Consider the following 12,470-nt stretch of genomic DNA (forward strand, 5'->3'; position numbering starts at 1 on the left):
TTGAAAATATGAGAACTTTGGAAGTACAGGATGCACTTAGGTTCAATCTCATTTTTAAATCTGAGTCAACTAACGCTGCTTACACACACTCACTCACTAACATGGTTTAATGTGAACTATTTACAATGATAACAACACAGGACTCAAATGCCTTTCTTAGTTGCATAAGTGGACACCACTGTCTATTTTAAAACTTTTCCCAATTAAATCTCCAAGTTTAAACATAGCCTTGTGATGCACTGCTATTTAAGGGCTCTGTCAGAAGTATCACTTGGAGGCTCATAATAAGAGTCAGTGTTTGAACTCTGGTATTTAACTGGGGAAAAAACAATACTATCAACAAATTTTCCCATCTGAGTCCTTTCCCCTTCCACACACCTAATTACTCCATGCAATAGTGTTTGTCCTTATTTCAGGAATGAAAAACTTTCAAGGAATGTTATCCCAACCTTTCTTGCACTCAAATTGGTTTAGCTCACAGTCAAAGGATTTAAGCATTTAAAGAGCTTCATTATAACACTAGTTTAGGTGTTTAAAAGAATTGAATTAAGTCAAGTTGACAAAATATGTTAAAAGAATACACTGGGCTAAGCCCTGACAAATAGGCCTTGAAGATTTCTACCGAAGTGTATCTCATTATATTTAACTAACTTTTTTTAAGGCAATATTTGTGTTATTGCTGACAGCATTTTGGCAGCAGGGTACTACTACTGTTCGACTGAAACCAATGACAAGACACAAGGCAACTGCCATAATAGCTTCAGTGTTCAAATCAGGAGAATAACCACAGCATATGATTTTCTTTCTGCTTTATGTAGGGGAGTAATTGTGCATGAATATTGAAGAAAAAAAGTCAGCCTCAAGTTATCATCCAATTTAAAAATAGATCTTTGACAAACATTTGTCACAACAGAAAACTGCATTCTACAGAAATAGTTCACAACAGCAGAACTTTAGTAGAACAGTAGAACTTTAGAATAATAGCCAAACTTTGACGAGGAACTTTACAGCAAAATACTCTTTTACTGAAACAAAAACACAGTTTGACAAAAGAATTCCACCCAACAGGTCAACGCCATCAGATGCTACCTGACCGAGTGAGTATTTTAGCATTTTGAGTTTGTGTTTCAGATTTCCAACATCATCTGTTTTTTTTGCTTTTCACCATTTTACTGAATTGTATAGTGTATCGAGGACATGTGTATAATCTGAATGTATTTCTCTATGCCAGTTGGGGCTTTAAGTCAGCCACTATCTGAACAGTTTTATAATAGATATTGGTTAAATATTAAACAAAAGAAATGGCAGAGAATAAGCACATGCATAATGCTTAGTGAAAATCGGTGTTAAAAGGCTTTAAAGTGGCACATTCTTGAACCTGTCTTTTGCTCACCTGTGGAAAGTAGATTTGTAAAAAAAAACTTACAGGAATGTGAGGTAGTGGCACTCGTCCATTCGCTTTGGCACTTTCATGCATCTCCCGCCGATGTTGCTTTCGGATTCTGTATGGTGGAATCCCATCTCTGCCCGAAAAAGGTGAAGAGATTTTCATTAAACCATAGCAGAGTAAAGTATTACCAGGCTTTTCTTCTAATTTCAATAGATTCAAATTAATGGTCAGAGACGAGGGAGACATGGTTTGGAGCAAAAGCAATATTCATTTATACCATTTTGTAAGCATCTGTGGGCAAAGTAGTATTTTACCCAAATGTACGATAGAAATAGAATTGGATATACACTAGATCAAGACAAATGTGGTGAAACTAGGAGAAAATGTATTCAGTCGGATGTATAATCAATCCACATCGATATTGTACTTCGAGTTGTCAACTGAAAGCAAGGTAGCAAGAAAAGGAAAACTATTTTTAAAAAAACTTTAAAACGTGGTCTCTACAACCAATGGTAACACTTTCCACAAGTGATCACTGGATCTCTTTTTTCCAAAGCACAAAAATGCCAACTGTAGCAAAAACAAAGACATGCTTGTGGAAATAGTATGAAGATGTCACAGCCATATCTAATTTTTTCCAAACTCTGCTGTGAACTCTCATCTGCGTTGTGGTCTGAGAACTTGTGCTGTAAAAACATGTTTGTTCATATCATCGGACTACAGCCAGAAGCAACTGCCCAAAAACTCAAATTTAAAACAGCTTAAAATATACTACCCGTAAAAATATTGATTATACGAACAACAGAAACATCGCAGTTAAGAAATTTATGGATGCCTGAAGCACCCATAAGTTAGGTGGCTTGCATTGTTCAGTGCTTATTTTCTGTATATCACCAATCTGAATCATTTTCCTCACATGGTAATGCCAAATATTTCAAGTACACAGGTGGCTGGAGTTAAAATAATAAATTAGACCATTAACTGTTTTTTCCCCAATCTAATATACTCAAATGCATACTTGTTGACATTACTTATGACAACAGTGGCTGCTTGATTTCATTAAAATGTACTTGGGTAGTAAAACTATGGTGCACTCATGTTCTCTTTCTTTGCCATTTTAGAAGGTAGCCCTTTATCGATGCAAATGCAGGTACAGGTGTCAAATTTGGCTTTTGTTAATGTGCACAGCCTGGCTACATAGAGAAAATGTAAAGTTGTTTTTATATTAAGCAAGACAGTTGCAAGCAGGGTAAACTTGTTTTTAACCCGACACGGGACTACAGAAATGACCAACTTTGACACAGAACACAAAATGAGAAAGTCAGTAAGCAATCTGGCATTTTGCCAATATTCATCTTGAAGCCATTGAATCACAAATATGTCACAATTTCAGATGTATCTTTTACTGAATTTATTCTGTTCTTTGAAATGTCTAATGTGCACAGTACACTGAAACAGCAATGAACTGCAAACCTCGAACACTGGATTAAGCAGATTGTGTTTTAGGTCACTGGCAACTTACCTTATAATGAAAAAAAAACTATCAAGTAATAATCAAAGCTCATTAAAAAGGAAACTAGACTTGAGAGTCACCTTAATAATTCTTGAATACGCCCTCAGGATTTGTGTTGTCGAAAAGAGCATCTCAGTCTAATTATACAGGTATCTTGAGTTTAGTGATAAAATAGGTCTGTGGCGGCAAAGTGATAATCCACATTACCCAGTATATATGGGTGTATGGAGTGCCGGTTCCCAGGTAGGGTGCTGGGAAGTGGATTTTTTTTTTACACTTCACTAACCCCATCCCAAAGGGGAGAACATGCCTTTGTTTACCACATCATGGCAAATGACTGATAATGGCCTCTAATCTATCCAGTTTCAAACACATGTTCTGTCCTGCTGTGCCGGCTTTGATGTTCCCTTGGCTCGATTCCCTAGTGCCACCTCTAAACTTGAAAGGTTTGACTATTTTAACATTATTTGCCAACTCATCCATTAGCAGCAGGTTCAAACAAAGCCACATTTGGATTCATAAACTTTATCTTGCCCCTCCTCTTCAATAAAGAAGAACAGCACAATGGATGCTAACATTTTGGTCTTCAAGACTCCAGGGTCGCACCTATGGCTAAAGAAATGTCATATGTAGACATTTTTAAAAATTGCGTGTCCAATTATAAATTTTTAATGTAATAGCAAAGTAATGGAGGTTTAAAATAGCAAGATTTGTAACCATCTTTAATATGTACCAAAAGTAATGTGGTGGCAGAAAGATAATTCACATTATCTATTCTGTTTGAGAGAGGGACTTTGTCTTCTATTCAAATTTTAAATTGCTCCAGCCAAATCAGTTGACAACTTAAAAACATATCAAAATGCATACAGGATAAATATACATAAAATTACACACATTTTGAAAAGCTTGGGAAGAGAACTTTTATACAATAAATACAGTAGGTTGCAATGATTAATCCTGTCAATTCCTTTTGAAGCAGGAAATCAAATTAAAAATATTCTGAAAACAGAACAGTTAACGCAATTAAATGATTTCTTTACAGGATACAAGCTTTACAAAATGGCTGAAATTAATGGTGTCACTGTGTTGCATTATAGTCTTGCTTGCACCAGAAGGCAACTATTATAGCTTTAGCTTGTAGTTTTAAGCATGAAATAGGAAATTGTAACATAAAAATGCATCCTTAGTGATTGACTAAATTATAAATGAAATGTAATTGCAACTGAGGAGTATACCTTAATTCACTTGCTCAACCTCAAGCACAGTATAGCAAGATGGTGATGCCACATCACTGTACTGTCCTTCCACCATCTACATTTGTCTTGGCCATTGTTCTGGCACTGGTTAAATAAAGTTGAAGTTAAGCATTAATTAAAGTCAAGATTCCCAAGTCGAGTTAACTGATCTCAGCAGGGGAGATGCTCAAGGTGCTACAAATAGCCATGGTTTTCATTCCTGATCGCTACCCAGTGACCGCTGCTTGAAGTCATCTGTGCCTTAAGCTTTGATTAGCATGTTTATTTATGAAGAGAACTGAATTGTTAATGTTTGGAAAATAAATCATTCCAATATTGTCCCATTAGGACTAGTCACCAATCATTGAACACGGCATTGGTAGTTGGATATTTCGGCATGCTGGGAGATTAATCTAAAGCCACCAGGAGGAGCTGCTGGAGAGACTGTGAGAAGGATAATAAAAGTAGTGGGTGTGTGACATTTGTGGATCAGGAAAGCAGTACCAAGGGGTCACATTTAGTCAGCAAGAGTTAGAAAGCTAACACAATATAGAAAGCCTTGGAAGATGGAAAAATCTCAGGGAAGTATTTAAAAAATTCAAATGAGACGTTAACACAAAGCCAAGGTTCCCAAGAAAGGGTAGACATTTAGGGGGAAATTATTTGAGGCATTTTTAAAATGGCGTGCAGCAATTAGTTTGTAAATTGTTAAATTTTCTTTTTAGGTGATAATGATTGCATGGGTAAGAAAATTACATGGTTGTGGACAAGATTTGCAAATAACATGTGCTTAGAGATTGTGATTCAGAAAATCACAAGAGTTTTCATGCTATGGTATATTTAAAGTCAGACATCTTTACACAGCAGACTTTTAATTAGATAGATCTATTTGTCTGTTGATTGATCCTAGTTTATCTCTATCCTTCACATTCCCAATTCTGGCAAACTCCTGCCTCATTCTAGATCATTTTTCCAATAATCATCATATACTGACATTCTTTATACTATTGCAAGATTCGAAGAGAACATGGGTTTGAATTCCCACTCCATTTCCGGTGGCTTTCTTGGCGGTGTTGCTCGTTTTCGGCGGAAAACCACCCAAGAAAATTTCCACTCCATTTCAGAGTTCCACCGGCGGTTTCAAAATATCGCTGGGGAGTGAACTGCAAGCGTGCATTGCCAGAAAAACCGCTACTGCCCAAGTTTGGGCTCAGCCGTGACCTGATTGAAAAAAACGCCCACGAAAAGCAGCCGGAGCTGGGCGGTAGGTAAGTAGCCCTGCAAAGAAAGGTAAGTTGGTGTTTTTTATAATTCTTTTTAAATTCTTTTACAGCGATTAAGTTAAAAAGGGTCTTGAGAATGTTTTCTGACTTTTTATTTCTTGGCAAAAAGCGTTTTTCCCCCCTCCCTAGGCCCAACCGCAGCCTCGGTCTAAATTCGAGTAATTACCATCCATTTTGATTAAGAACCGCCCAATTTGCTCAGGATCGCGTTTAACCACCGAGAATCTGAGTAAGATCCATTTTCTCACCGGGTGGTACTTTTTCCCTTTTTTTGTGCAATTTTTACCGGTGTTAATTTAAAAATCTTCGTGATCTTTTTGGGTGGCAATTCAGCGGTGGCTGGTTTTATGGAAATTCTAGCCTAATGTATCTTAACTGTTTAATATCATACATGTAATCATAATCTGCAAAATGCTGCCTTGCCAGAGGTATCATCTTTTGGATGAAATGTTACACGCATTATTTGAAGAGCAGGGTGTTCTTCCAGTGTCCTAGCCAACATTCCTTCTTTAGTTAAAGCCAAAGACAAGTAAATTGGTCAATGATCTCATTTGCTGTTTGTACACAATGGCTGCCACGTTTGCCCACATAACAATGACTGCACTTCAAAACAAGTAATTGGGTACAAAACAAAGGATTTAATAAGATGCTAAAAATTGCCCGCATCTCCATTTTTGCATTCAAACGATTAGTCATTCCTGCAACGCTGAGGAGATGCACTGAAGGATCTCACCAGAAACTTGAATCTGCTTTTCTCTCGACTGGCTGTGCATTTCCAGCATTTATTTCAGATATCAAGCATCAACATCTTTTCTTTTTTCCTCAGTTATAGAATAGCACAGAACAGAAGCAAGTCATTCTGCCCATCGAGTCTGCGCCGGCTCTTTCAAAGAGCACGGTTGGAGGAGACAAAATGCCATTTGGCAGAAGGGGAAAAAAGGAAAAATGACCATGCAGGGAATTTCATATGAAGGGAGCGGAAGTCATACCACCACAACTCTTGGTGTGGTTGTCTTTATCCAGTTTGCATGATTTGCAGCCTCAGCACCCCCAGAATACTACACCACCCCTCTCCCAATTGAATGCATTTCAAAACGTGCATGCTTTTATGTAACTACTCTCAAATATTTTTAAAACACTTTCTTGTTCAAGGTTAATATGACCACAGGAAATTCTTTGTAAACAAATTTTTCCTATAAATAACTGGGAATGTGCTGATTTCACGACATTTCGGATTTGTATAGTTGTTTTCATTAGAGAATAGAGACCACAAGATGGGTGGGATAACTGCTGACAACTGGGGAAATGTGAAATGGTTAGAATTTTGATTCATATCTCCTGTTCTTCTAAATTATCAAAAGATTCCACCCCTCCCCCCCACCCTGGTTATGTAGATTTCTTTGGATAATATAATCCAAGTTTAAGAACACTACAGTCACGACAGCTTTAAACACAAGCTGCGTATCAATTCTTAATTTCTTGCAATAGTAACGGTTTCTGATTCCAAAGACTAGAGCGTGCACACTTTTGCTGAAATGATCACACCAACGGGTGCACTCTAGTCTAATGCCCTGGCATTGAAATCACTTTCATGTCACTCAATGCCTTCCTTGCCAGCCAGCCAGCAACTCTCCCAGGAAACCCTCGAACCACAGATAAGCTTCTTCAAAGTGCTTTACAGTTCACTGAATGAGCACAACGAAGGAACATCAAACTTCCTTTTTTTGGGGGGTGTAAACCTCTACCCAGAATGCTAAGAGCCATGTGTAATGAATCTCTTTCCATCTCTTGCTTTTATCTGCTCATTACATAGGCCCTGTTCCCCTTAATCTCCATATAAAAAAGAACCAAAGCTCCCCGCAGATCCAGACATGCTGTGCCCCAGTCTGTGAAGAATCCAAATCTAATTTTATGCTGGATTCTGCTTGTAATATTAACCCTAGAGTGTTAACAGAAACAAAGATTCTACCTCAAAATGTCAAAAGAGAGCCAAACAATATTAATTCAAAAATATGGTTTATAAATAAAAATACACAATTTTCATACAATTTACAATGCTTTGTTTTAATAAGTAATTCCAGATTTTTTTTATAGTATTAACAGATTTTCTGTGGCATTGCTGATGATAAATCAGATTTTTTTTAATATAATAGCCCGGATTTTGCATTAAAAATAACAGTGAGGCTAGCAGCGTCCGCAGACACGCAGTAAAAGGCAGCTGCTAATCGACATGCATTGCTCCTCAACAAGCTTCACTAACAGTGTCTCACCGAGAGACTCAGCATTAAAACATATGCAATTCCGTGAATTTGCAGCACTTACCCACTAAACACGCCAGAAAAAGTGATGGTTTGTACATTCGTGAATTTTTAATGGCGTGAACAACAACAACTTTTATTTATATAGCACTTTTAACGTAGTAAAACGTCCCAAGGCGCTTCATAACAGTATTACAGACAAACAGATAAATTTGACAACAAGCCACAGAAGAAATGAAGGCAGATGATCAAAAGCTTGTTTAAAAGAGGTATGTTTTAAGGAGCGTCTTAAAGGTGGAAAGAGATGTAGAGAGGCGGAGGGGTTTCGGGAGGGAGTTCCAGAGCTTAGGGCGCAAACAGCTGAAGGCACAGCCACTAATGGTTGATCAGTTATAATGAGGGATGTTCAATAGGCCAGAATTTGAGGAGCACAGACATCTTATGGGGTTGTGAGGCTGAAAAAGATTAGAGATAGGGAGGGGCAAGGCTATGGAAGGATTTGTAAACAAGGATGAGAATTTTGAAATCGAGGCATTGTTTAACTGGGAGCCAATGTAGGTCAGAAAGCACAGGGGTAATGGGTGATCTTGACTTGGTGCGGGTTAGTACATGGGCTGCTGAGTTTTAGATGACTTCAAGTTTACGTAGTGTGGAATGTAGAAGGTTGGCCAGGAGTGAGCTGGAGTAGTCAAGTCTAGAGGTAACAAAGGCAAAGGGTTTCAGCAGCAGAAGAGCTGAGGCAGGGGTGGAGTCGAGCAATGTTACGGAGGTGGAAAAAGGCAGTTTTAGTTATGCCGCAGATATGTGGCTGGAAACTCATTTCAGGGTCAAATATGACACCTAGATTGCGAACAGTCTTGTTCACCCTCAGATTGATGCTAGGGAGAGGGATGGAGTCGGTGGTTAGGGAATGCAGTTTGTGGTGGGGACTAAAGATAATGGCTTCAGTCTTCCCAATATTTAATTGGAGAAAAGTTCTGCTCATCCGGTACTCTATGTCGGACAAGCAATCGGACAATTTAGATACCAAGCAGGGGTCGAGAAAAGTGGTGGAGTGGTAGGGCTGGGTGTCGTCTGCGTACATGTGGAAACTGACTCTATTTTTTCGGATGATATCGCCAACTGGCAGCATATAGATGAGAAATATGAGGGGACCAAGGACAGATCCTTGGAGGACACCAGAGGTACCAATGCGGTAGTGGGAAAATAAACCATTGCTGGAGATTTTCTGGCTATGATGAGATAGATAAGAATGGAACCAGGCGAGTGCAGTCCCACCCAGCTGGACATTGGTGGAGAGGCGTTGGAGGAGGATGGAGTGATCAACTGTGTCAAAGGCTGCAGACAGGTCCAGAAGGATGAGGAGGGATAGTTTATCTTTGTCACAGTCACAAAGGATGTCATTTGTGACTTTGATGAGAGAATTTTCAGTACTGTGGCAGGGGCGAAAGCCAGATTGAAGGGATTCAAACAGTGAATTGATGGAAAGATGATCACAGATTTGAGAGGCAACAACACATTCAAGTAGTTTGGACAGGAAATGGAGGTTGGAGATGGGGCAATAGCTAGCAAGCAAAGTGGGGTCATGGGTTGTTTTTTTGAGGAGAGGGGTGATGACAGCAGATTTGAAGGAGAGGGGAACAGTACCCGAGGACAGAGAACCGTTAACAATGTCGGCTAACACGGGAGCCAGAAAAGGAAGTTGGGTGGTCAGCAGTTTAGTGGAAATAGGGTCACGAGAGCAGGAAGTGGGCCTCATGGAGATGAGGAGTTTGAAGAGATTAAGAGGGGAGATCAAAGAGAAACTAGAAAAAGATAGGAGTTTAGGGCTAGGGCATGTGGATGCGTCAGGTGAAGTTTGGCCCTGTGGGCTAGGTGAAGGAAGGGAACTCGCAGAGGCAGCTGATCGCATGGTCTCAATCTTTGATACAAAAGAAGTCCATGAGCTCCTCACACTTGTTATTGGAGACGAGTGTGGTGGAGACAGGGGAGAGGGGTTTAAGGAGACGGTTAGCAGTAAAGAATACTAGCCTGGGATAATTTTTGCAATCCAGAATGATCCTGGAATAGTGAGCAGTTTTTGCAGACAAGAGTAAGAACCGACAGTGCTTTATAGTTCGAGCCAGATCTGGCAATGAATGGTTAAACCAGTTGTCCGCCACATCCGTTCAAGTCTACGCCCTTTTGACTTGAGGGAGCAAAGATGAGGGCTGTATCAGGGGGAATGGTAAGGGTGGGAAAGAGTAATTATTTTAATAGGAACTAGAACATCAAAGGTGGCGGTGAGGGTGTGATTGAGCAGATCGGTGGCTGAAGCAATGTCATTGTTAAAAGAGGGCCAAAGGTTTGACAGTTTAGAGTTGATAAGTGCAATTGCAATAGAATTGAGAGTTTTTTTTTCTCCCCCAGGGATAAACGCAGAAGGAAGTAGGTTTGGATTGGGGAAGTGGAATGTGGGTTGCGAGCGATACAAGGAAATGGACAGAGATGGCTTTATCTTTAATTGATACAGTTGGAATAGCAAGGCCACGAGAGATTGCAAAGTCAAAGGGTGGCTGTGAATATGGGTTAAGGAATTTACATGGAGGGAGAAGTGGAGGGTGAACAGGAGGGTAATGAATTCAGAGGAGAGAGAACAAGATGAGTTGAGATGGAGGTTAAAATCACTGAGGATGAGAAGTCACTCGGTGCAAAGGCTGAGGGAGGAGTGCAGTGAGGATATATCCGTGATAATGTTTTTATCGTGTTTGGTGGGCGGTAGAGAATGAGAATTTTGAATGAGAGGTTAGAGGGGTGGAATAAGCCGAGATGTTCAAAAGATGAGAAAGTGCCAGAGGAGTAAGGGGACAGACCAAGGTATGATTTAGTGAAGAGAGCTATACCCCCACCATGGCGGTCTGGGCAGGGCAAGTGGTAGAAGGTATAGCCGGGAGGGGTGGCTTCGATTAAAGAAAGTATATCATTATCCTTTAGCCAAGTTTCCATTCGTGCCATGATGTCAATGCATTCATCCAGTATAAGGTCATAGATGGCAAGGGCCTTTTTTGAAAGTGAAAAGACATTTTGTAAGGAGATTTTGAGAACATCCGTGATGACTGATCTACCAACACCGAGTACCTGGCCAAAGACCGCCCTAAGTGGAGGAAGAGCATCCGGGAGGGCGCTGAGCACCAAGTCTCGTCGTCGACAGCACGCAGAAAACAAGCGCAGGAAGCGGAAGGAGCGTGCGGCAAACCAGACTCCCCACCCACCCTTTCCTCCAATGACTGTCTGTCCCACCTGCGACAGAGACTGTAATTCCCGTATTGGACTGTTCAGTCACCCGAGTACTCACTTTTGGAGTGGAAGCAAGTCTTCCTCAATTTTGAGGGACTGCTTATGAATAGCGACTACCAGAATACACACGGTCATTGGTTGGAGGAAGGAGTTGCACGGGGAGGAGATTTACAAGGTTAGCCTTCTGTACAAGATTGGTGAGAGGTTAGGATGGGACAGTTGGGGTTGCTGCTTGTGAGGAGACAGCGACGAGTGCCAAGGTGTGCCCTTCGAAGAATGCCATGAGAGGCACAGTGGGAAGCTGCAGGCTTGTTTAAAAGGGAGTCAAGCCTGGTACGGCAGCAGGAGAGTAGGAAGGTTGAAGAGTAATGAATTCTATGCGTAAGGATTTTGAAGGACAGAGTATATGAGAGAGGATAGATGAGAGGTGGCATGTTGGCATTAGATATTGACCAGGGAGGGAGAGAGAGAAAAAGAAACGGGAGAAGGAAGTGTAAAAAGTCAATGGTTTGGGTCTGAAGCGGCAGCCAAAATGCGCACGTGAATAGATACAAGCAAGAAAAGAGAAATTCAATTTACATGGTAAATACAATACATGGTAAATGAATTTTTTATATAAAAATATTACCAAAAATTGAATTATACCATACAAAATACATGGCAAGCCTTAACAACTGTCAAATAACCCCTCTGGCATGAAAAGTCTGAGTCTCATTCTTTCAGATTTAGATTTTTGTTGGGAGATTTAAAAATTAAAATATATATTTTTTCACTTTATTTTTTAATCTGTCTTAATCCCATCTTCTATTTAATTTTCTGTACATGATTTTATATTGAATGAAATATTCTAACTTACAGTTCTTGGTTTAGACTGTACGCCTCAGTAAGAGTTTTTAAATCAAGAAATCAAATAGGAAATTCAGAAGAAACTTCTTTACCCAGAGTGGTAAGAATGTGGAACTTGCTACCACAGGGAGTGGTTAAAGCAAATAATATAGATGCATAGAAGGGGAGACTAGATAGGTATATGAGAGAGAACGGAATACAGGGTTGTGCTGATTGAGTTAGAAACATAGAAACATAGAAAATAGGTGCAGGAGTAGGCCATTCAGCCCTTCTAGCCTGCACCGCCATTCAATGAGTTCATGGCTGAACATGCAACTTCAGTACCCTCTTCCTGCTTTCTCGCCATACCCCTTGATCCCCCGAGTAGAAAGGACTTCATCGAACTCCCTTTTGAATATATTTAGTGAATTGGCCTCAACTACTTTCTGTGGTAGAGAATTCCACAGGTTCACCACTCTCTGGGTGAAGAAGTTTCTCCTCATCTCGGTCCTAAATGGCTTACCCCTTATCCTTAGACTGTGACCCCTGGTTCTGGACTTCCCCAACATTGGGAACATTCTTCCTGCATCTAACCTGTCTAAACGCGTCAGAATTTTAAACATTTCTATGAGGTCCCCTCTCATTCTTCTGAACTCCAGTGAATACAAGCCCAGTTGATCCAGTCTTTCT

At 40.1% G+C, this 12,470-nt stretch overlaps 1 protein-coding gene across 3 annotated transcripts in view; it reads right to left on the reverse strand.

The window, feature by feature from the left end:
* The window catches only part of axin1 (axin 1), a 318,392-nt gene that overhangs the window by 37,195 nt on the left and 268,727 nt on the right, over window positions 1-12,470 (reverse strand). For all 3 annotated transcript variants that reach the window (XM_070901075.1, XM_070901076.1, XM_070901074.1), the window contains exon 4: window positions 1,427-1,523. In XM_070901075.1, coding sequence (XP_070757176.1) covers window positions 1,427-1,523 — 97 coding nt within the window. The remainder of the gene's footprint in view (window positions 1-1,426; window positions 1,524-12,470) is intronic.

This window comes from Pristiophorus japonicus, chromosome 15 (assembly GCF_044704955.1).
Source record: "Pristiophorus japonicus isolate sPriJap1 chromosome 15, sPriJap1.hap1, whole genome shotgun sequence".
NCBI classification, from domain to species: Eukaryota; Metazoa; Chordata; class Chondrichthyes; family Pristiophoridae; genus Pristiophorus; species Pristiophorus japonicus.